Below are 25007 nucleotides of genomic sequence, written 5' to 3' on the forward strand. Positions count from 1 at the left end.
CACTCTTGCCTGACACTGGAATTGTTATTAGTGTCTTGCGGTCATCTCAGCTAGCTCAGGCTGGTGCCTATGCTATCCCAAATCCAGACCTAGAATATAATCTTAAGAAGAAAATAACCTTGACTCTTAGTTCACTTTTGACATGTTTAAAAGTAGGCTTGTGGCTTTTAGTGCTAATTTTCTCCATTAATACAATGTCTCCTTTGAACTCTTCCTCATTTTGCAAGGCTCTCCTGTATATTGCCAAGATTCTCCACAGTGAACTCCGTGACCTCATTTCTGCCTCTCATTCTCTGGCCTGCGGTGCCCTTGATGCTGCTGTGCTCAGCCAAGGTCTCCATTTTATTGGGCTGTGCTGTGCTTGGACTTCCTGGGCTTACAGGTGGTGGAGTGACAAAAAGAAGACCTGGACTTAACTGTCAAGATAACCCCAGCTCCAGAACTGTCACACCGTGTGACTTTCACCCTGGGTGCCCTGGGATGCATCTCAGCTCCCACCCCTGCATAGCCTACCCTCTAAATTTGAAAGTGCTCATCAACTAAAATATTCTCCACAAAAGCACAGGCCCATGCTGGTTCTGGAATTTCACTGCTCTCTCATTTCCTAAGACTTGGGCTCATCTTTCAAATGGCCTTAAGTTACCTATTTTCTCCTCAAACTGATTTGTTATAGGGGAAAGGAAGGGGTGGGGGGAGGAAATAAGTTACCAGTATGGCCCTTATAGCAAGTGTACAAGCCGTGGCTTCAGAAATTCTCAGACCTTGTGCACTTGCTCAGGTTTAGGGCAGTGCGTGCTTCAACACACCTAGGTAAGCACATACGCAGTTTACAGAAGGAAGTCCTCAAAATCACTCTGTCCTACTTTCAGTAAACCCAAGAATGGTGGCATCTGAATCTTTAGCAGGTGTGTCTACCTCGTGGTCTGTCTCTAAAGGTGGTAACTAAGCTCTCTCGGGCCTGCTCCTGGACCTGACACATGCTGGTCAAAAGAATTGGGTCCGTCTTATGCTCTACAACGTTGAAAGGACAGGCCTTCAGGTGTTCAGCCATGGAGGCAACTTCATTAAACTCCCAGCTCTTGATTTTGGAGAAGAGGCTGCTGAATTGCCAGATCTGTTAGGAAATAAGGAAGTTCAAAAGTGAACACTGGGGCAATACCCTTAGGCTGGCTTTATTTAAAGAGTGTCATACCTTCCTGTTCTTCATGTTCTTAGCTTCCAGAGAGTGTTTAGCTGCTGCAGACATTTGCTAACTCTTTCGTCAATATTCAATTCCTAGATCACCCTTCCAATTGATTATCTTCCCAGCCAGCCATATAATTATGTGGGAATGCCTACAGCACTCTGCTGTAGACACACACCCACCCCCTCCCAACAGCGACAGCTATCTGCTCTACAAAGACACATGGTTTAAATCAAGACAATTTGCATCAATTGGACTCTACCCTAGGACTTTTATTTTTTTTTAAAAGATTTTATTTATTTATTTGAGAGAGAGAGAATGAGAGAGAGAGAACATGAGAAGGGGAAGGGTCAGAGGAAGAAGCAGACTCCCTGGCCGAGCAGGCAGCCTGATGTGGGACTCAATCCCGGGATTCCAGGATCATGACTTGAGTCAAAGGCAGTCGCTTAACCAACTGAGCCACCCAGGCGCCCTACCCTAGGACTTTTGCTAGAGATATCAAGAAGCGGGTTCCCTTTTTCCCCTCTCTACTTTAGCTGGGGAACTTCAGTCTTAGGAGCTGCTGGCAGCCCCCAGGGACCACCAAAGGAGAGCTGTGTTTTAGAATGGAGCCATAAGAGAGGAAGTAGAGGTAAGAAATAGAAAGTAAATAGGTCATTTGGGGGCATTTTTGAGTGGCCAGATCAAACTTTACCTGAGTCATTGCCTTTGGACGACAGTTCCCTTTATTATTGATGCTGTTTTAAGTTGGTTTTCTGTTGTTTAAAACTAAAAGTATCCTAACTAAGAAGAGCCACACTAGAACAGAAACCTCAGGAGAAACCCAAGTGTCTGGTACAAAAACCCCTTTTTGCCCTTCCACCTAGGATGTGGCGGCAAAGTCACTAATCTTAAAATCCGGCTGTCAGGGTAGACAAAACCTGATACCCTTTCAACTTGACACTTTACCCTCAGTTTATTATCATTGTTCCAATATAAGAAAAGTGTTTCCAGGGATCTTAGAACTATTTCTGTTTTCACTTTAAAAAAAAAGGCATTTTAATATAAGCATTCTTGAGCTCCAACTAAAATTCTCTGTTTTCCTTTCTAAAGGAAAATTAGTTTGTCTCAAATGATATTCAGGAGTGGTCAGCAATTACTGAATAGGGAACAAACATGAGCCAAAAAATAATGAAATTTCTAATATGTAAATTATTTGCATCTGATTTTATAGAGGAAGATATTAGATAGTTCTATACCATACAGTTCCTGAGGGCAGGATCTCAGTCTTATTCATGTTTATCCCTAACATGTGGATGGGTGGCAGTCAGTGTTTAACACATGGATGCAGGCCTGGCTACATGAAGGAGAGTCTGACAATTATTTTTTGAAGAAGATTGCTCAGGGAATAAATAATGGAAAACATATAAGATGTTTTAGACATAATCAGTGAAAATAGGTGTAAACAACTCTAACTCTCCAGGGCCATTCTGCACACACCCACATTTTGGGAAGAAATTCTATAGTGTGATTATGGAATTATTGATCTAAATGGGTATCATCAGTTTGTAGTTCATATTACCACATATTTACCATGGGAAAGATGCCAAGGGCATCTCATAAGTAATGAATTAGGAGTTTCACTTTTGTATGATATAAGCTGATAGAAGTTATGATGCAGTTCAGTAAGATTAGGAAAAAGGAATAAGATTTTTCCAAAGAGAATGACTCTTTGATTTATATAGCAGAGTTTTTTGAGAAAGTAAATAGATATTTGAACCAGGTGGACCAGATTATTTTAGAATTTCAAAATGTCTGTAACAAAGGCAAAAACAGTTTGTTGTTTTTTAAATTAGTTGATATGGGACTGTGGAGAATTTGTTGGCATACTGTATCAGACTCCAAGGCAGGAAACAGATGGCACACTTAAATTGGGTAAATTGAAGAAAATTTTAAAAAATAACGCTATGCAAATGTCTGGGCAGGGTGTAGGTAAGCCACAGATATAATGCAGTACCCAGGCTAGTAACAATCTGGAGTGTAACACCCTGGGCCTGAAAGGAAAGAAGAAAGGAGGTCATTGGAACCAAGAATGAGTAATTGTGTGGAGAGAGTCACTTGATATAGTCATCTTCAGTAGAGGGACATGGCCAGTGCTAGTGTCATGGAGGGGAAAAAGGGAGGATGCATGCAAGGAGGAAGCCAGAAGAATAGATTTGTCAACTCAGTCTTCTCCCTCCATTTCCACTGACACACTTGCAGTAGATTTGCCCAGCTGGAAGCTGGATGGCAAGGTTGTTGATTGAGGCAGTCTGTAGAAATCACTCCTGGGGGACTGATCATAGTGGACAGGGTTGGAGAACGAATCACGTGAGCAAACAGAAGTTACCCAGGACATATACACAGAGATAAACAGGTATGACTATCTGTATTGTCATTTATATGTCTATAGGTCTATCTTCTCCATCAGAATGACCTCCTTGAGTTCAAGGATTATGTCTTCTTCCCAGGAACCTAGTGCAATGCCAGTGCCTAGTACATTGCTTGCCACACAGAAATGATATTTGGCTCAAATATCGTCTGAGACAAACTTATTTTCCTCTTACTAAATAGTTGTTTAATGAATGAATGAATGAATGAATGAGGGTTTACTTGCCTCTCTGTGGACTCTCCAGGAGGTGCCTCCATGAGAATACCTCTTCTTCTTCCACTGCAGGAGGACCATCCCTCTCTCTTGTAACAAAGTAGCACAGATATTTCTCATCAGCACAGACACCTGGGAAAGCTGGGACAGGCTGATGCTGTCCAAGAACCCAGCAATGTACTGCAAAACTTCCAGGGGCAGACTGGTTAGACAATTCTGGCTTTTTCCTCCATGACCTGAGAGATGGTTGTTCTTCTTTCTCTCACTCAGCTCTGAGGCAACCTCTGGCTTGATGGCAAAGGTCTTAAGCTCCTGACTATAGATCACTTTTGCCTTTTGCCCAGGGGGACGGAAATGGTTTTGAATAAAAGTACACCCCAAGTAGGCGAGAGGGCATCGATGCTGGAACCAGCCATTGAGACATGATTGAATGTCTGTGTGGACATTCTTGAAATGTAGGGGGAATTCATCCCTCCTGAAGAATTTGTTGCAAGTGAAAGTGAAGGCAGAGCTGCTCTTGTTGTGTCTCCTGGTCACACACTCACTGTGGAGTTCCACATGGAGCCCTCCTGGGTTGGCATTGGTTAGGAGGTCAGCCAGCACTGTCCCAGAGGAAAATTGTTCTGTCTCAAAATTGTATGTCTGTGTAGCAAAATCCATGAACAGTCCATCAATGCTCCTGGATTCAGAGATGACATGACCTTTAAGTTCTCTTTCTAAAGCACACAAGAGGGTGGTCTTAATGAGATCTGATTTGGGTAGGTCCTCCACCGTGATCCCTAAATCTGAAGTGTCTACTGCCTTGTGTTCACTTGGCTTACAACTCGACATAGCATCTCCAACACGAGCCCGCTTCCCACAGTAGCTCACAGGAACTTTGAAGGTGTAAACAGTCTTCACTTCCTGAGCCTCAAGGTTGCCATAAACAAAGTCTCTCTCCTTAGGCGTGCAAGCAGGCATCTGACCAAAGTGAATAAGCATCCTCCCATTGTGCACCAGGTACATATTATAGTCCTTTGCATCCACAGCTGTTTTCAGTCTTTCCAGAACACCATCTTGCCAAGGCGCAAGCCCTGTTGTTTCCAGGGCTGCATGAAAGTCCTGCTGCTTCTGTTTATCCTGTGCTTTTTTCTCTTTGAAAGTCTCCTCTCCTACCATGTTATTGTTGCTAGAAAACTGTTCTTTCCCTGGGTTGTGCCCACTCTTACTCTCACAGCCTACTGATGAGCTTGTTAAAGCAGAGGCTGCATGCTCTTTGCTGAATATATTTTCCCACTTGTCAAACTTGGCCAGGTCCATCCCTTCTTTGGTTTTGGCTAACACCTCTCGTTCTTCTTGACTCAGTTCTACCATCTCTCCATTAGTTGCGGATAGGCCTCCATGTGGTACCAAACTGGCTTCTGCTCCACCCACTGCTCCTCCCATTTCCTCCCAGCTAGCTTCACCATTCATAGTAGGCTCCTGTTCAGTGGGCTCTCTAGTTTCTGGGAAAAGTTCTACCATTTTCAAAGATCTAAAAAGGACCTTCTGGTCCTGCAGGGCAAGAGCTGTGTCCAAACACTCCTCACTGGGGGTCTCTTTCATGATGTTCTCATGAAGGATTGTTTCAGAGTCCACATTCGGCCAGCGATTCCACTCCATGGAGCAGCAGACCACACTGGCGGGGCACACTTGTAAGTGCTTGGCCAGCTTATGGCGGGACATGGAAAGCGGACAGCCATATTCAGAGTTGAGGCATGGAACCTCCTCCAGAGGGCAGAGGAGCTCATGCTCTGCCTCTTTGCACATGTGGAAGGTGGCACCACAGGACAGGTGACAGTTTATCACCAGACAGGAGACATCAGGCTCCACAGGAATGTGGCAGTGACGGTTGAAGCATTTCTCACAATGCCTGTGCTGCCCAGGTAGAGGCCTGCGTGCCCTGCCCTAGAGAAACCAACAGCAAGGAGAAAGAGAAAATAAATGGGGAAGAGAAGTCCTATGCATGACTGTGACTATGTTTTAATTGACTTATTTCCTCTTTATACATCCTTATTATAGGAACCTTCGACAATCTAGAAAATCATAGAGAAAAAAGCAAAAAGCACTCATAATCCCACAACCCAAGAATAACACTCTTCTTCATTTTCTAATAGTTTATTCTATGAATATAGTAGATGTGTTTAGAATAGAAAAAGAAAAACCTGAATATAATGGACTACACTGTTGATAATTGTTTTGAGTTATAGATTATGGGTGATTTATATGACCCAGTTAATACTATAAATACAGTTCTGCACCCTGCTTTGTAACTCTCTATTATAACATGAGATCACACTGTTTTATCGATTGTTTGCAAACTGTCTTCTTAATGATAGTGTAACATTCCAGAGTGAGTGTGCTGTCATTCATTTAACCAGCTATCTATCCAGTGCTGGGAAGACACGGGCCATGTCTAGTTTTGTTCACATCTGCATCCCCAGCACGTGGACCATCATAGGTACTCAGTTTGCTGAAGGAAGGAATTGTCAGCCACTTAGTGTATTGCTGGATATTTGGGCTTTTCATTTTTAAAGTTTTACTAAAAATCTTTGCTCACAAATCTTTCTCAGCTCCCTGGTTTTCCCCTACTCCATGTCAATTTCTTCTAGATTCTGCTCTATCATCTCTGGTTTGGCCCAAAGTCAATAAATATCATCAACCATAAGGGCAAATTTGCCAGCTGTTTGGGCTACAGGTCAGATGAAGCCAGCCAGATCTGGACCCTTGAAAGATGAAGATCCAATAATCACCTGGTACTTACCATAGCTTCCTAGTTTCTTCTTGCTTTGTAAATCTAGGGAAAAACATGAAAATATTAATGATTAGTAAGAAAAGTATTTTTGTTATATATATGAACAGGAGTCATAGAGACTTTGCATACTCTTATTTAAATCCTTTCACCACCTGGAGATAAAATGTCATTGCCCCACTTTATAGTCCAGGAAATGGAAGCTGGAGAAGTTAAGTAACTTGTCCAAGGTGATAGAGCTGCTAAGCGATGGAATCCTGGGCCGTGCTAGCTCACACTCTTCTCACTGACCTACACTGCCTTCTGATGGGCATCTTAACAGCCATGGGATATGTGCCTTCTGTTTCTTGTAATATTCTCCATTGTTTATCAACACTTATCCTGACATTCCACCCATCCATACATCCTATCATTGCCACATGCTCTTCTGGCCCAGGTTAACCTTCTAGCTTTCTCTCCCACTAGAGCTTCATGCCTACAACCTGATATCCAGGTTGGGGCAGTGTACAAGTATCTGTGATATATCTACCATCTGTCCTTCAACATGGTAAATTTAGGTGTGCCATGGCTAGAGCAGGGGTCAGACCTCAAGGACCCAGAAGAGGGCCGGATGGGATTCTAGCAAGCAGAAGAGAAGATGCCCTGCCTTCAGGAGAATCTAGCTCCTTGGCTCTGGTCATTTGGTTCCATGTGGGAATATGTTACCAGATCATCTGATTTTTCCAGAGAAACTGGAGATGCAGAGTTTTGTGAGTGGTCATATAGTATAGTGGTTAGGAGGCAGATTATACAAGATTTAACCCAGCACTAGGAATCAGTAGTTGTAAAACTGAAAAAGTTCCTTAATGTCCTTGTTCATCATTTTCCTCATCTGTAAACAGATTACAATAATAATACTTATCTCATAGTGCTGTTGTGGGGAGTAAATGATTTATATACCTAAAACTCTTACAATGGTACTTGTCTCATAGACATCACCTATGCATGTTTGCTATTATGAAATAAGTATTTTATATTTAAGTATATTGCAAAATTTTTGTTATATAATGTATCAACATAGAAATTCTTGGAATTTTCAAGTTGGCAACTAACTGAATTTTTCTAAAGAAAACCCTCTATTTGAGCCAAGGAAAAACATGTACGCAAGTTACATAGGATCTGTGTAGCTTGCCAGCATGCAACACCTGGTCTAGGGAATTTGTAGCATAACGTCAGCCTTGTGTCAGTCTGGGATGGAGAGGGGTGGGGTGGCTGGGTGAGCTGGTGTTAGCACCCAAAAGTCAGAAAATGCAGTATTTTGAAATTTTATTTTATTTTACTTTAGAATCTGTCCGTTCATTGTGGATGATTTTTCCTTCAACTTTCTAAAGAATTTTTAATACATAAGAAAGGTGAAAGAATGTATATAATGAATACCCAGGTATTCTACCTAGATCCAAAAGTTAACATTTTGCCACTTTTGCTTTCTCTCTCTCCCTCTCTCTACACACACGCACACACACACACACACACACACAAACATACACACACACACGTGCACGCACCCAGTTTTTGTCAAACCACTTAAAAATAAGTTGCTGTTTTAATGACACCTCATCCCTAAGTATTTCAGCATGTATTTCCTAAGATTAAAGACATTTTCCTTTGTAACCTCAATAACATTATCTCACCTAAGAAAACTAAAAGATATTTCCTAATATTGTGTAATATGCTACCTGTGTTCAAATTTATCAAATTGTCCCCAGAATGCCAAAAAGTATTTTATATTTTTAGGACTTGTAATACTATGTTGAACAAGAGTGGTGAGAGTGGGCATCCTTGTTGTGTTCCTGACCTCAACAGGAAGGCTGCAAGCTTTTTCCCATTGAGGATGATATTTGCTGTGGGTCTTTCATAGATAGATTTTATGAAGTTCAGGAATGTTCCCTCTATCCCTATACTTTGAAGCATTTTAATCAGGAATGGATGCTGGATTTTGTCAAATGCTTTTTCTGCATCAATTGAGAGGCTTCTCTCTTCTCTTATTAATTTGTTCTATCACACTGATTGATTTGCAAATGTTGAACCATCCTTGTAGCCCAGGGATGAATCCCACCTGGTCATGGTGGATAATCTTTTTAATGTGCTGTTGGATCCTGTTTGCTAGGATCTTGTTGAGAATCTTACCGTCCATATTCATCAGGGATATTGGTCTGAAATTCTCCTTTTTGGTGGGGTTTTGCCTGGTTTGGGGATCAGGGTAATGCTGGCTAAATAGAGTCTGGAAGTTTTCCTTCTGCTTCAATTTTTTGAAAGAGCTTCAGGAGAATAGGCATTATTTCTTCTTTGAAAGTTTGGTAGAATTCCCCAGGGAATCCGTCAGGTCCTGGGATCTTGTTTTTTGGGAGGTTTTTGATCACTGCTTCAATCTCGTTACTAGATATCAGTCTATTCAAGTTGTCAATTTCTTCCTGGTTCAATTTTGGGGGTTTATAGTTTTCCAGGAATGCATCCATTTCATCTAGGTTGCTAAGCTTATTGGCATATAACTGTTCGTAATAACTTCTGATGATTGTTTCTACTTCCTTGGTGTTCGTTGTGATCTCTCCCTTTTCATTCATAATTTTATGAATTTGGGCTTTCTCTCTTTTCTTTTGGATTAGTGTGGCCAATGGTTTATAGATCTTTTCAATTCTTTCAAAAAACCAGCTTCTAGTTTCATTGATATGTTCTATATCTCTGGTTTCTACCTCATTGATCTCTGCTCTATTCTTGATTATTTCCCGTCTTATGTGTGGGGTTGGTTTGATTTGTTGCTGATTCTCCAGTTCTTTAAGGTGTAGAGACAGCTGCTGTGTTCTGGATTTTTCAATTTTTTTGAGGGAGGCTTGGATGGCTATATATTTCCCCCTTAGGACCGCCTTTGCTGTATCCCATAGGTTTTGGACCGAAGTGTCTTCATTCTCATTGGTTTCCATGAATTGTTTCAGTTCTTCTTTGATCTCCTGGTTGATCCAAGCATTCTTAAGCAAGGTGGCCTTTAGCTTCCAGGTGTTTGAGTTCCTTCGGAACTTTTCCTTGTGATTGAGCTCCAGTTTCAAAGCATTGTGATCTGAGAATATGCAGGGAATAATCTCAGTCTTTTGGTATCGGTTGAGTCCTGATTTGTGACCCAGTAGGTGGTCTATTCTTGAGAAGGTTCCATGTGCACTAGAGAAGAATGAGTATTCTATTGTTTAAGGGTGGAATGTTCTGTATATATCTATGAGGTCCATCTGGTCCAATGTGTCATTCAATGCTCTTGTTTCTTTATTGATTTTCTGCTTTGATGATCTGTCTATTTCTGAGAGGGGTGTGTTAAGATCTCCTATTATTAATGTATTCATATCAATATGACTCTTTATCTTGATTAACAGTTTTCTTATGTAATTGGCTGCTCCCATATTGTGAGTATAGATATTTACAATTGTTAGGTCATCTTGGTGGATAGTCCCTTTAAGAATGATGTAGTGTCCTTCTGTATCTCTGACTACAGTCTTTAGTTTAAAATCTAATTTATCTGATATGAGAATCGCTACCCCAGCCTTCTTTTGAGGCCCATTGGCATGAAAGATGCTTCTCCATCCTTTCACTTTCAGTCTGGGTGTATCTTTAGGTTCAAAATAGGTCTCTTGTAGACAACATATGGATGGGCCCTGTCGTTTTATGGGCACGTTTAGGTCATTCACATTGAGAGTGATTATTGATAGATACGTTTTTATTGACATCGTGTTACCTTTGAAGTCTTTCTTTCTGTAGATTGTCTCTATATTTCTGTTCAATGCTATTCTTGGGATTTTTCCTCTTTTATAGAACCCCCCTTAATATTTTCTGCAGTGTCAGCTTGGTGGTTGCATAGTCTTTTAAGCCTTGCCAGTCTGGGAAACTCTTTATCTCTCCATCCATTTTGAATGTCAGTCTTGCTGGATAAAGTATTCTTGGCTGCACGTTCTTCTCATTTAGTGCCCTGAATATATCTTGCCAGCCCTTTCTGGCTTGCCAGGTCTCTGTGGACAGGTCTGATGTTATTCTGATGGGCTTTCCTCTGTTAAGTAAGGAGCCTCTTTGTCCTAGCAGCTTTCAAGAGATTGTATCTACAATTATGATTCCTCAATTTGACTATCAGGTGCCTTGATGTTTTTTTGGAATCTATAATCTTGGGTGGAGACCGTTCAGCCTTTAGCACATGAACGCTGGTTCCATTTGCGAGATTGTGAAAATTATCATGAAGAACTTGTTCCACTATATCTTCTAGACTTCTTTCTTTCTCCTCCCCTTCAGGGATTCCAATAATTCTGACATTGGAACGTTTCATGGCATCATTTATTTCTCTGATTCTGTTTTCATGGCTTCTAAGCTGTTTGTTCCAGGCTTCCTCCTGATCCTTTCTCTCTATCTGTTTGTCCTCCAGATCACTAATTCTATCCTCTGTCTCAGTTATCCTAGCTTTGAGAGAATTTAGATTAGATTGGAACTCATTGAGAGCATTGTGAACCTCATCCCTAGTAGCTTTCAGTTCTACCCTAATCAATTCTGTTTGGTCATCCATGGCTTTCTCCAACCTAGCTATTGCCTGGATAATTGTTAGCCTGAATTTTCTTTCCGACATATTGTCTATGTTGATAGCCATTAGCTCTGTTGCAGAAGGCCCATCCTCTGTATTTTCCTTCTGTTGGGCATTCCTCCTCCTAGTCATTTTGGTGAGAGATGACTGAACGGATGTAGATGGATGTATCGACCATGGTGCAGTCAAGGTGTTCCCTGGAACGCTTCTGAGCAATCAGGATTCCCCACCCAAATGAGAGAAAAAAGAAAAGAAAAAGAAAAAAAGAGAGAGAGAGATACAGGAAAAAAAAAGGGGGGTGGGGAAGATAAAAGAGAAGGTTCAGCCCAAATGGGCCCCAAGGTAAGATTTATGAAGTATACAAACAAAACCAGACAAACAAAAAGACTGATAAAAGTATATGACATAGAAAAAATAAATATATAAGCAAATAAAGGAAGAACCTCGTCAAAAAGAACCCCAAGTGTAAGATTTATATACTATCAGGACAAACACAAAAACAGAAACACTGGCGAAAGAAAAAGATGGGAGAGTGGTTATAAATTCTCAGTGTGGGTGAGGAAGGTTGTTTTGATTCTTCCTGTATGTATCTTGATATCTTTGTTAAAGGACTCAACTTTCCTAAGATAAAGGGGGATTAAAAATTGGTTTACCTATAGGGGTAGCATTGATTGGGGAAAGGGGATTACCTTGAAGTTTAACTCTATATGAATATTAGAAAATAAAAATAAAAAAGGAATAAACTAAACTAAACTAAAATTTAAAAAAAAATTAAAAATAGAAATGGAAAAGAAAAACACAGGTGTATGTATCAAAAAGTTCAGGTTAGAAGGTTATTATGGAATTTGATGTACTGGACATCTCTCTGGGATGGTAAATAGGTTAAAAAATTATCTATATAAATAAATAAATAAATAAATAAATAAATAAATAAATAAAGAACCAGAATGGGAACGAGTTAAAATTGAACCAGTGGGAATGAGTTAAAAATAAAGATTGTCCTATGAAGTAGTGGTGGTTGTTCTCTTGTAGTCTTTTTTTTTTCTTTCCTGGTTAGTTTTCTTGGGGAGGGGCCTGCCAGGTGGGTTTTCAGTCAATGATGTTCCCTGAGTTAAGTCCTCCTGCCCCCCTCAAGGGGGTGGGCTCTGAAGAAACCGATTTTTTCAGGCTTTTGTTCTCTGGAGTTTTTTACGTTCACTTTTTTTTTTTTTTTTTTCCCTCTCGCCTTGACCGCTTTTGATGGTTTTTGTAGGTTTAGAGGAAAGCAAACTGCACCCTGACCTCCTTTTCAGAGAGAAGCCTCAGTCTGCTCTCCTGTGGGTGCTGCAGAGGCCATATAAATTCCCCCTTGGCCACTGGCAGAGCAGGTTCTGAGTCGCGGACCCTGGCGATGCAGGATCTTCTGCTTGTACCCAAAACCATGGCAGCGGATGCTGTCTGGGCAGCTCCAGACTGCCAGAGAGGTTCCAAGCAGCGATTGCACACTGAGATTTACCCGCTGGCCCGGGCTGGGAGTGCCTGGTCTTTCTGGGTCTAAGAGCGCCAGGCTTGCACGCACCTCTCTCAGGGTAGAGTGTAGGTCGCGAGTGCATCTTAGGCTCTGATACAGTGGCTCGGTGGGAGAGCACAAGGCTAGGCCTTCGAGCACCTCTCTCAGGGGAGGGTGAGGAGCATGCGGGTCTCAGGCTCTGTTATCACGGCTCGGTGCTCTGGTGAGGCTCCCAGCCCCTCACAGGAGCTGGACCCCATGCGTTCTTGGGCGCGCTGGCGGCTCAGGGACCAAGACCTGGTTTCTCCGATGCACTCTCTCTGGCTCAGTGCCAGGGGAGGCTGTCCTGGTCCAGGGACTTAAGCCCCTGTCCCTAGCCACTCCGATTCCCACAACATTCCCCCCGCGATCCTTTGCTCTTTTGGAGTGCTTTCAACCAGTCTCCAAGTTAATGCTGGTCCCCAGATGCAGGGCCCTCTTGTATTAGGGGTATTACTTTCCAATCGGTTGCCTCTGGTGGCTCCCTCCCCCTTTTGTTTATCTTCCGATATCAGTCTGACGTTCCCACTCTGCTTTACCTGCCCACTGGCGTCTTCTGCCCCTGTAGAGATCCAGACGTGTATAATCCTGATCTCAGGCTGATTTCATGGGTGATGGGAGTTCTTTGGTAGGTAATCAGCTCACTTTAGGGTACAGGTTGAAACGGAGCCTCCTCCTACTTCCCCGCCATCTTGTCCTTCCTAAATCCATATGAGTCTTTTATATTTTAAAAAAAAATTTAACTTTTGAGCCAGAATACATTTAATGCCAATTTATTACATTTGGTTGGTAAGTCTTCTTAAACTCTTTCAATTTGGAAAAGTCCCCTCAACTATTTTTTCCAGAAGAGACAGCCTTATGTCTCAAGGAAATCATATTCTGATTTGTTCTTGTATTCGTTTGTTCATCCATTCCTTCAACAAACATTTGCTGACTATCTGCAGTGTGCTAGTAAGGGAGAATAAACATCACCTGGACTGCTTATTTAAGTAGTTCTTAAACACCTGTGCTCAGTAGAATCAGCTGTCATGTGTGTTAAATCTATAAATCTGCACTATAAAAATGGCAGCCACTATGGCTATTTAAATTTAATAAAAATGGAATAAAACTAATAATTCAGTTTCTTGGTCATACTAGCTACCTTTCAAGTTTCAGGTGTCACATATGGTTAGTAGCTACTCTATTGGACAACACGCATAGAGCATTTCCATCTGCATAGAAAGTTGTATCCGACAGCACTGCTAGGCTGACTGCGTCTCTGGGTTAAATGAGGGACGTCTGGAATTCACGTCCTTAACACATTACCCATCTGATTCTTACGCACTGGAACTACTGAGTGTGAAAGAGGGATTGTGGCAGATAGTCCTATATCCCTAAGAGCTTGAATCAGGAGGCAAGTAAGAAGTTACAAGTGAGAACAACAAGCAGATTCAGGGCCCAGGAAAAGATAAATGAAGGTGTTAAATCCAGAGAGGGAATTGAGCAGAGGGGAGGGCTGTGAGGGCAGGACTGAGACGGAGGAATAAGATAGGGAAAGATGACGTCTTTCGGACGCAGGAGTCTAGCTCCTGGACCTTCTAACATAAAACTGAACATTCAGTTAGGCTTCTGCTATATCCCAGATTGATCACACGTGGGGGGAAAAGTCCACTGAGGACTTGCTGTGAAAATTTATAAATATGAGGCTAACACATATGGAATTATTTGGTGCTCAGTAAAGGACCATTTAATACTGTGGAGTGATGGCATGGAAGGACAGAGCAAGAAACTGCTTCGTGGAGAATGCAATGAAGCTGCGGGGGTTGGACTGATGGTAGTGGAGCTATACAGGATGAGGCCGAGGGCAGGCATCGCAAGGGAATCACAGAATTTTTGTTTCCAGCTGGATATAGCAAAAAAAAAAAGAGGAGTCAGATTCAATGCCAAGATTTTGAATCATTTAGTTCTGAGAAAAATAGAAGTCGGAAGAAGGAATCGGTTTTTTAGGGGGGAGATGAGCCCCATAAGTTTAATACAAGTTTGCTTAAGGTGATGACAGATCATGTGGATGGAAAGAGGTGGGTAGAATGGGAAGATGCAGATTTGAGAATCAGTCACTTAAAAGTGAGAGAGGAAGCCATAAATGGGGAAAGAAGAACATGGAATAGGCATCTGAGCCATGAAGTACATAGCTAAATATGACCACTAGGACAGTAAGGAGAAGTAAAGCCAGAGAAGGAGAGACCAGAGAGTGAAGAGTCAGGACCATGTGTCCTGATGTAATGGAAAGGGTGAGCAATAACCTTGAATGCTGCCTCAAGATTAAGAACAATGCTAACAATGCCATTGCTCATGGCGGTTCCCCAAAGAGCTCTTGTCAGAACAAATGTGGCATTTTAGTTGTGCAATGGGACACTTGCCATTCAAAATGTGGTATTTGCTTAGAGGGGAGAGGAAAGCCATTAAACACATGTTCCAATATTAGCAGGGCCTGTACCCTGGCTGGGAGAATGTGCTCATCTGCTTTCTATGCATAAAAGACACTCATGAGTAAAGATGGATTCTGGATGATTCAGACTCCCCTACTGGTTTTGTTTTGTTTTAAATATTTTATTTATTTATTTATTTCACAGAGAGAGAGAGAGAGATATCACAAACAGGCAGGCAGAGAGAGAGGGGAAGCAGGCTCCCTGCTAAGCAGAGAGCCCAATTTGGGGCTCGATCCCAGGACCCTGAGATCATGCCCTGAGCCAAAGGCAGAGGCCTTAATCCACTGAGCCACCCAGGCATCCCCCTGCACTGGGTTTTAAGTGAGAAAGAAGAGTTAGGTTGCAAATAGAGTACGGCTACATGAAAGAAGCTACCAGCAGCAGGAAAGTCCAACTTCTTATTTGCCAGCCTGGTTCTGCCACAAAGTTGAGATAGTTTCTGGGAAGGGAAAAGCAGGTCTAGCTTGTTCTGTGTATTCTGTTTGTGTAGAGAGAACTCTGTCCCAGCTGCAGGGATATGTCTGGCTGGAGGGACAGTGGCGAAGAACTCGAAGACCAATCAGTTCTTATCCTTCAGCATTACAAAGAAAGGTTCTTGTGAACAGTGCTATTGAAGTTGGAAACATTTGTGGTGGAGCCCTGTTGCTCTCCACGTCTTCGAAGTTATCTGACAATATTCCTTTAAGAGAAAAGAAAAACAATGCACATAGGCAACAAAGATGCTGTTTATGTTTGTTTTGTTTTTAATGATGCTATTTAAAGATCTTCTGCCAGGCTCTGGAGCTACATCAAATAAGTGACTTTGTGAGAGGACATGTGCTGAGCAGAAAGACACGGTAAGTGGAGACCACTCTTTGGAGGCATAAAGACTCATATCTGAACCTTCTGTTGTATATCTACAGGAATTTGTTCCCACTGAGATAAAGGACAATCCAAATTCTTTATTGTCTAATTATTGCTGAGTAAGCAGTATGGCCATCGTTCTGGTTTGCCTGGGACTCTCTTAGTTTTAGTTCTGAAAGTTCCAGATCCCAGGAAACCTCTTAGTCCCACACAAACATAGATACTTGGTTGATCATATTAGGTTGTAGCCACTTGGTCTTGCTCCAAGATGATCAAATTACAGTTATCTTGTGACACAGGATGCCTTGTTCTCCTAATCTCCACTTCAGTGTAAGGACTGGATCCTTATCCTCCACAGTGTTTGTCTGACTGTCCTAGATTGAGTGATTTTTATACATTTTGGATGTCAGGGAGAAAGAGTAGTAAGATTTTAGTTCCTACCGTGTTCTTTACATAACATCTCATTTAATCCTCATGATGGCCATGAGACCTGGGTATTACCCTTTCCATTTACAATGGAACACAAAGATGCCTAAGTTTATCTGGTTTAAAACCCTGTACTCTTTGGTATATCATGCTGCATCCCTCAGAGACCCACAGAGACATGTGGTCTATCCCTGTGATTTGGGAAGAAAGCAAGCCCGTGACTAGAGCCCTCAGAGGAGAGCTTCTCTTCCTCCAGCTGGGCACAGAAAGGTATATACATCTATAATATTTCCAGATTATAGAGGAGCTAGATATTCTTCATTCATAGGAAATTAATAGAAAGCACCTTCATCCCCATGATGATTTTTTTTGTTTGTTTGTTCTCCTCTGGGCCACATCCCATATTGTGCCCCATCTGGATAGAGGAAATATGAAAAGTATCCAGGTCCCATGGCTTTTCGTTGGAGGTAGTACCCATATGATAGTAAAGTTTTTAGGATTAAAATCTATAATATAATACATATTCTGAAGTTTAAACTGGAAAATCTATTAAATTAAAGCATGTACATTATAGAAATTCTTCACTGTGGAAAAAGTTGACAAAATTCTATGCCTGAAACCATATATTTTTATCCAGGTGCTATTTCCTCCTTTAGTTTCTTTGCTCCTATGTTCATCTTTAAATTCTTACTTCCTGTCTGAAAAGGCAATACATCCCCTCCTCTTAAAAATAAACTTCAACCAAGTCTATGGTCAAAACACTGTAAAACACTCTCCCCAAAATATGTCTTAAAGCTTCCCTGAATGGAGGAGATAGCAGTCAAAATAATATAGTTTAGACTTCAGCATTTTAAAAAAATCTACATAGATCTAGATTTTACTGGTTGCACTGGATGCAGTTTAAGTGGAATATGAATAGATGGAAAGACCAGGTACATGACTTTAAAGGATGGATATTTCTTTACAGAAATAGAGGATAATTAAGAACCTGGCAAAGGAGGAACATTTGATGCAGGTTGTGGTGCTGTGTTGATCACTCAGAAAGGAGTAAGTTAATATGAAAAGGAGAGTCAGCTAGAACAATGGCCTTTAAAGTGTGGTAACCTGACCCACAATGTCAGTATTACCCAGGAACTGGTTAGAAATATAAATTATTGGGCCCTACCAAATCAGAGCTATTGAATCAGAACAACTACATCCAACTGATGCTGTCATAAACTCAAGTTTAAGAACCACTGAGCTAAAAGCTGGTCGATTTTGTGCTCCCAATCACAAAAGAACTAGCACAGGGCCCTACATTGGAATAAGTTAGGTAGGAAGGCCTTGGGGAAAGTCCCCAAAGGGCATTGGGCACTTCTGTCCATTTCTTTCCATCTCTACCACCACTGCCTGGGTCCAAGCACCATCATTCCTTATCCACTCTGGTGCAAAAGACTATAATTAGTCTCACCCCTCCCATCTGGTGCTCCGTAATCTATATTCACCAGAAGAAGGAGTGATTTCAACAACTTTAAAAAAAAAATTTTTAGTTAACATACAGTGCAATATTGGTTTCAGGAGTAGAGTTCAGTGATTCGTCATTTATATACAACACCCAGTGCTCATCAAAACAAGTGCCCTCTTTAATACCCATCACCCATCTATCTAGGCCATCTTCTATCCACTTCCCACCATCAACCCTCGGCTTATTCTCTAACATTAAGAGTCTCTTACGGCTTGTTTCCTTCTCTCCTTTTTTTTTTTTCTCCTTTAGAGCTCAAATGTCCATCAACTTATAATTGGGTAAAGAAGATGTGATAAATATATATACACAATGGAATATTACTCAGTCATCAAAAAATGAAATCCTGCCATATGAAATATGTGGATGGAGCTAGATTGTATTACACTAAGCAAAATAAGTCAGTCAGAGAAAGACAAATGCCCTATGATTCCAGTCATATGTGGAGTTTGAGAAAGAGTTCAACAATTTTAACACTAGGTCACTATTCCCACTTAGAATCTCCAGTGGATTCCCATCACAAGGAATAAACTCTGACTCCTTATCTTGGTCCACAAGGCCCTGCATGAGTGTCCCCTCCGATGTGGTCCACTGCTGGCCTCCTCTACCTCACCTTACCCTTGAGCACTTTGCTCCAGCATTGTCACTTATTCCTGTGTAGGGCCTTTATGCTTGTTCTTTCTACCAAAATTCACCCCTTCCTTTTTGTGTTACGGGCTCCTTCTTGCTCTTCAGATTTCAGCTGATATATTACCTCCATAAGAGACCTTATCTGACTCTCCCAATATAAAGTAAACTAACGAACACTCTCATGTGTTAGCTATGTAATTTTTGACAAGTTAATCTCCCTAGAGCTAATTTATTCATCCATAAAGTGCAGTTCATAACAACCCATAGGATTATGACAAATGAGATAAAGTAGGGAAAGGGTCACTCAGTTGTTCATCCTTCCCCTAAGAGGAAGGTCATTCTCATGGTCACCTCCACGTCCAGGTCTTTTTGTCTTCCCATTGCATCACTCATGCAGGTTTTGGCTGGCCTTTCCATGTCCAGTTCTCCCTCACTCCAATGTATCTTATATTCCACTGCCAGGTTAATAATCTTCAAACCCCATTTAAGAAAATTATTACTCCTTTAAGAGTGTGAGTCCCCCTGAACTCACCCCACTTGGGCACCTTGTATTCACCACATTCATTCCTTCAGCTCCTAGGAACTCAAATAGTACTGCATCCAGGCTGGAGGATCCTTCAGATGCCACAGAGGCAGATTGAGGCATCTTTGTTCCCTAGGTGCAGGTTTGTCATTTTTATTGTTTCCCTACATACATTATTCTGTTCATTAAGAGGAAAAAAAAAAAGAAGGTGTCGGTTGAAATTGGCTTCTTTTTTGTGATGGGCTGCAGAATCAGTTCCTCCAAAGGGAAGTTGCTGGGCTGGTGTGCTCAGGGATGAAGGCCATAAATGAAGCAGAAATTACCCGGCCAGGAGAGTGTGTTCAGGCAGGAAAAGAGCTCTGACTGGAATATCAAGGGAGAACAAAAATGCTCCCCAAAGAATGTACAAAATAGTTTCTGAGAGACAGAGAGAGTGAGTATATCTAAGGTGCTCCTAGCACTGAATGTTTATTCAATAGCATTGAAATGAATGAAACTGAATAGAACGCTAAAGAAAGAAGCATTTTGAGGGAGCTGTGAGACCAGTTTGAAACAAATTTAGGAGGAAAGTGTAATGATGTCAAATGAATGCTAACTTGGGGCTTTTTTTTTTTTCTTTATATATAGAGAGAAAGCACATGAATTCAAGTGTGGTTGGGTGGGTAGAGGGAGAAGGAGAGAGAGAATCTCAAGTAGGCTTCATGCTCAGCATGAGCTGGACCTGGACGTGGGGCTCAATCCTATGACCCTGATATCATGACCTGAGTAGAAATCAGGACTCCAAACCTTAACCCACTGAACCACCTAGGCAACCCCCTGGGGCTTGTTTTTTTTTTTTTTTTTAAGGAAGAAAGTGAAATGTTTTCAATGTTATTAGGTGAATGGAGCATTAACTGAATGGAAAAGACTTCTTCGGGTTCAACTTATAATAGACACTCAGCTGCCAGAATTGTTTTCAGGAGGTTATAGTACTTGTTCGAAACGCTTGCAGTCATTAATCAGAAGTCTGGATCAGGTGCATAACCACAGATCCTCTGCTCTGGAGCTCCTGAATCTTCAACGTATATATAGGAATCACCTGGGCAATCTTTTTAAAATGCAGATTCTAATCGGGCAGAATGGGAGTGTGGTCTGAGAGTCTTCCCATCCATAACATGCTCCAGGCAAAGTTGATGGTCAAAGGACCTCCCTTTGAAAGGAAAGTGTCTAGTTTAACCTCTTCATTTACTGCAAGAGAAACTGAGGCGCAGAGAGGTAAAGTGTCTTGCCTTTGCTTCTCACCTTAATGTAATAGTGAGAATTCTTTGGAAACCACATGCCACACAGAACTACCTGTGTAGGGGTGGTGGCCAAGGGCATGGGGGGCAGCTTAGATGGTACCAAGGGCAAAATAGGGCAGAGCCTGGAAGAATGAGGAAGAGGTGGAGCCTGAGTGTCACCGGCCAACAAGGTCATGAGAAGGCATATAGCAAATATATTTAAATCACTGACACAAGCAAAAGAGAATGGGATTAACAGATAATAGCTTTAACATTCTTTACTATAATTTTAAAATTAGTAGGCAAACAGGGTTGATGTCAGGGAGATATTTTTAGGCAAGGGACCCTTTCAGCAACCTTCACATGATGTCAGCAACTAACTATTTTGCCTCCTCATGTGGTTGGCCCTGGTGATAATTATTTATTCCTGAGCTTTAACTTCAGTGGAAGTGACAAGGTCAAAAGTTAAAGATCAGAGATATTCTTTAGCTCTTAATCTGTTTCCCAGCCAATTAATTAGTTACTTTAATTATATATTGTTAAATTGTTCCCCTGCTATGATGATATTTAGTTCTAAGGAAAGAAAATGCAAAAAGTAAAATACCAAAACAATCCCTTTGCTCGAGATTTTAATATAAGCAGTTGGCTGATGATAATTTCCACATCTGGGTCCATAATCTTGGGCTTCTAGGCAATGATTCCAGCATTTTCATTATATCCTAGTTAATTCTCATATATGGTGCTTCTGTTATTAGTATCAGTATTTTAAATTAATATTTTGTATTGGCCAAGAAAGTGCTAATTAGCCAGATTATCTAGGGGTAGCTGTGAGTCAGCCTGTCTGCTTGGCTCTCCTTTATCAACATGCCCCAGTCTCACTAGGACAGCATCCCAGCATATACCTTGAAGACCTTGGTGCCATGGAAACCCTGACAAAATTAAATGAAGTTAATTTAATGCACTGTGCCTAGCAAACCAGCATAAGTATAACCTAGACATCCACAGCACAGTTATGGGATATGTCTGTGGAGGTTATAGAGGCAGGAAGGAAGGAATCCAGGAGTTAGGGTATCTGGGTAGGTCTCCTTTTACTTGGCATTGGTGGCTTTAGCCTGTAGACCGCAAAGTTCAGAGTGTACAGAATCCCTTTTGCTGCATAGGCTACTTCCTAGGATGTCCTTAGCTGAACTATAAACATTAAAGCGAGGCCCAGAGGAAAACAAGAAAATAAATACTGCTCACTTATCCCTGACAATTTATTTGTGCATGCAACACTATGCAGTTATTTTAAAAACTAGAAATAACCTACATTTTAAAGCTTTCAATACCTCAAGTATCATTAATCATTTTCTTTTTTTCCCTCTGGATGTACAAGCTTCAGGCCTATAATAATTTTTGGTTTGCATGCAAAAGCCTGTGTAAGTTTTTCAATTTGTAAAATATTTGCACTTCTATTCTCTGGGTGAATTTTGGAGTCCAGAGATTTGGGAAGGAGAGAACTGCATTTAGGGAATATTGTTAGAGAAAAACAGATCTTATGCTCTACAGACTAAGTGTAAACAGTGCATGCAATGAATATAACTGTGCCCCGTTAACCAGAAGCGTGACACAGGGGTTGGAATTTAAGGTACATAAAATGGTGTGCACGCAAGAATGACTTGCAGTTAACACAGTCAATGTATATCCATGAAAAATCACAGCATTTGGAGTTTAAAAAATAGAAATCCTGGCTTCTAGCCCTTCCACCTATCTCCTCACCATCTCCTCTGCCCTCCCCAAGCCCCCATTACTACTGTGTAACTTTAGAGTTCTCACATAGCCCCATTCTGTTGGTTGTAAAAGAAAGAATGTAAGCTGCCTGAAAGCAGGTAATTTTTTCCTGCTCCAACATTTTAGATTTAAAACAAGAGTTTCCATATGGCTGGGTCTTTTTCTCAGAGCCAACCGCTTTCCCCACCATAGGTAACTAACTTGCTTAACCATCTTCTTGCTCAGAGCAAAAAGGTGATGCACAGCCCAGCCTCTATCTCCATGTTCACCACTCCAAACGCCCCCTTGGTTCACCTGTTCCCCTTTAAAAAGCTTACCTTGATTGCACGGGCTGAGTCAGCATCTGCTGCACCTGTGTCCCTTGACTGTGTGGCTGGGATCGCAGGAAGTGGCTAGGGTGCATCTGCTGCAGCAGAGGACAGAGTTCTGTTGAGGAAGCAGGGGAAGCAGAGAAAACTTCAGCAGAAATAGTTCAAGTGTTTCGAAGTTAAAAATAAAACTATATCACAAGGGGGCAATGTGACCAGGCTCAGCTTACGATTTTTTTTTCTTTCCCCCTTATTTATCAACACTTGGTCTCCATTGGGGCAGCGTTTAGCAGGAGGAAGCCGGAAGGGAAGTGAGCTTTTATATCAATAGGCTTTCTCTCCCTTGAGGAAGGGGGAAAAATCCATTTAAAAAGGATCATTTTCAAGGCCAGAGTGGCCTCTCAGACTCGTGTGCGTGCAGTCAGCAGATCCAGCTGTGCTCACTGTGGCTGGTGGAGCATTCAGGCCGCTCTAATTATAACCATGCTTTTCACCTAAACCCATCACTGGCTGAAGCAGCAACTTGTGCAAGCGACATGCGGTCCTGTTTCTGTTTCTCCTATTTCTTGTCATGACAAGTAAGTGGCTGTCCTCTCCTGGCTCTCTTCTTTCCCCTCGTGTCTGGGAAAGAGGAAAGGTTTGTAAATCAGAAATCAGGCACAACATAAGTCCGGTGTAAGAGAATAAGAGCTAGTGGGAGCCTTAGCTTTCACTTAGTCCAACTTCCTTTTTTTTTTTTCTTTCAATAGATGAAGAGCCAGAGTTTTAGAGAAATAAATTGTCCATCCAAAGTCACACAGCTAGCTAAGGGAGGAGCGAGAGGAAAGACTCAGTTATTTATCTTTTCTTTCTTTCTTTCTTTCTTTCCTTCTTAAGATTTATTTATTTCAGAGACAGGGAGAGAGAGAAAAAGAGACAGGGAGAGAGAGTGGAGGGCAGGCAGAGGGAGAGACAGACTTCCAAGCAGATTCCCTGCTGAGCACAGAGCCAATACCGGTACCAGGTCTCAGAACCCTGACATTGCAACCTGCGTGGAAACCAACAGTCTCAGGCTTAACCGACTGCACCACCCAAGCACCTGACTCGGTTCTTGTAGCTCTGAGCCTGGTGCTCTTCTTTACCTCCTCTTCAAAGAAACTCTTTCAGCTCTCTTTTGAGGAAAGAAAATACATAATCTTGGCTTTGCTAATCTATGTATGTGACCAAGTTACTTAACTACTCTCTACCTCAGTTTTCTCAGTTGTGAAAAGGGAATGATAATACTCTCTGTGACTATGTGTTGATAAGCTAACACATTAATGCTTTAATACATGGAAAGCACAGGAATGGTGCCCAGCACATACCAAGTGTTCACCAATGTTGTAATTTGAATATATGCACCTGTGTCCTGAAAACAGGTACTGAATTCTAGAGAAGTTAACAAACACTGAATTCCCTTTTCCCCAGATTCTTCCATGCATATATGTCTATGTAGGTAAGCTTATTTGAGGTGAGCAACTAGCAATGGAAAATTATAAAAATTTTACATGTTGATCTTGTGTCCTGAAACTTTGCTGAGCTTCTTTATTAGTTCTAATAGTTTTTTTTAATGGATTCCTTAGGATTTTCTATATATAAAATCATGCCATCTGTGAACAGAGATATTTCTTGTGTGATTTACTTGGAGCATAAAGTTGGAAAAAGCACCTGGAAAAATGTGTTAATATGTTAAAAGGGGATTTTTTGGTTTTGTTTTGTTTTGCAGTGACCTTATGGGCATTTGTTACAGTATTCATTGTTCTTTTCTCTATTTTTTAAAAAAATTTTATTTATTTATTTGACAGAGAGATCACAAGTAGACAGGCAGGCAGAGAGGGGGAAGCAGGCCCCCCACTGAGCAGAAAGCCTGATGTGGGGCTCCATCCCAGGACCCTGAGATCATGACCTGAGCCAAAGGCAGAAGCTTAACCCACTGAGCCACCCAGGTGCCCCTCTTTTCTGTATTTTAAAGAATAGGATTTTATTAAGATAATCAGCTACATTAACAGAAAATTTTCATGATCAAAACATGACAGAAAATTTTAAAAATTAGTCATTTCTTTTCTTTCTTTTTTTGAAAGGATTTGGTAGTCTTATTTTTATTAGTAGTAAATGGTGCTGTTGATATTTTAAAATTATTTTTATTATGTTATTTTAGTCACCGTACAGTACGTCATTAGTTTTTGGTGTAGTGTTCCAAGATTCACCGTTTACGTGTAACACCCAGTGTTCCATGCAATCTGTGCCCTCCTTAATACCCGTCATTGGGCCAACCCATCACCCCACATGCCTCCCCTCTAAAACCCTTAATTTGTTTCTCAGAGTCTACAGTTTCTCATGGTTGTTCTCCTCCTCCGATTTCTCCCCTCCTTCATTTTTCACTTCCTTCTCTTAATGTCCTCCATGCTCTTCCTTATATTCTGCAAGTAAGTGAGACCATATGATAACTGACTTTCTCTGCTTGACTTATTTCACTTAGCATAATCTCCTCCAGTCCCATCCATGTTGATGCAAAAACTGGGATTCTTCCTTTCTTATGGCTGAGTAATAGTCCACTGTACCTATGGACCACATC

General features: G+C 41.4%; 1 protein-coding gene across 1 annotated transcript; it reads right to left on the bottom strand.

Moving 5' to 3' along the window:
• Positions 1-849: 849 nt before the first annotated feature.
• FBXO40 (F-box protein 40) lies at positions 850-24697 on the bottom strand. The gene is made up of 6 exons (XM_044254827.1): positions 24691-24697; positions 22424-22532; positions 20359-20479; positions 18906-19025; positions 3819-5732; positions 850-1114 (listed from the first exon to the last, which is right to left on the bottom strand). Exons 1-6 carry the CDS (start codon positions 24695-24697, stop codon positions 899-901), a joined length of 2487 nt encoding a protein of 828 aa, XP_044110762.1. The 3' UTR covers positions 850-898.
• Between the last annotated feature and the right edge of the window lie 310 nt (positions 24698-25007).

Source organism: Neovison vison, chromosome 6 (assembly GCF_020171115.1).
Source record: "Neovison vison isolate M4711 chromosome 6, ASM_NN_V1, whole genome shotgun sequence".
Classification (NCBI taxonomy): domain Eukaryota; kingdom Metazoa; phylum Chordata; class Mammalia; order Carnivora; family Mustelidae; genus Neogale; species Neogale vison.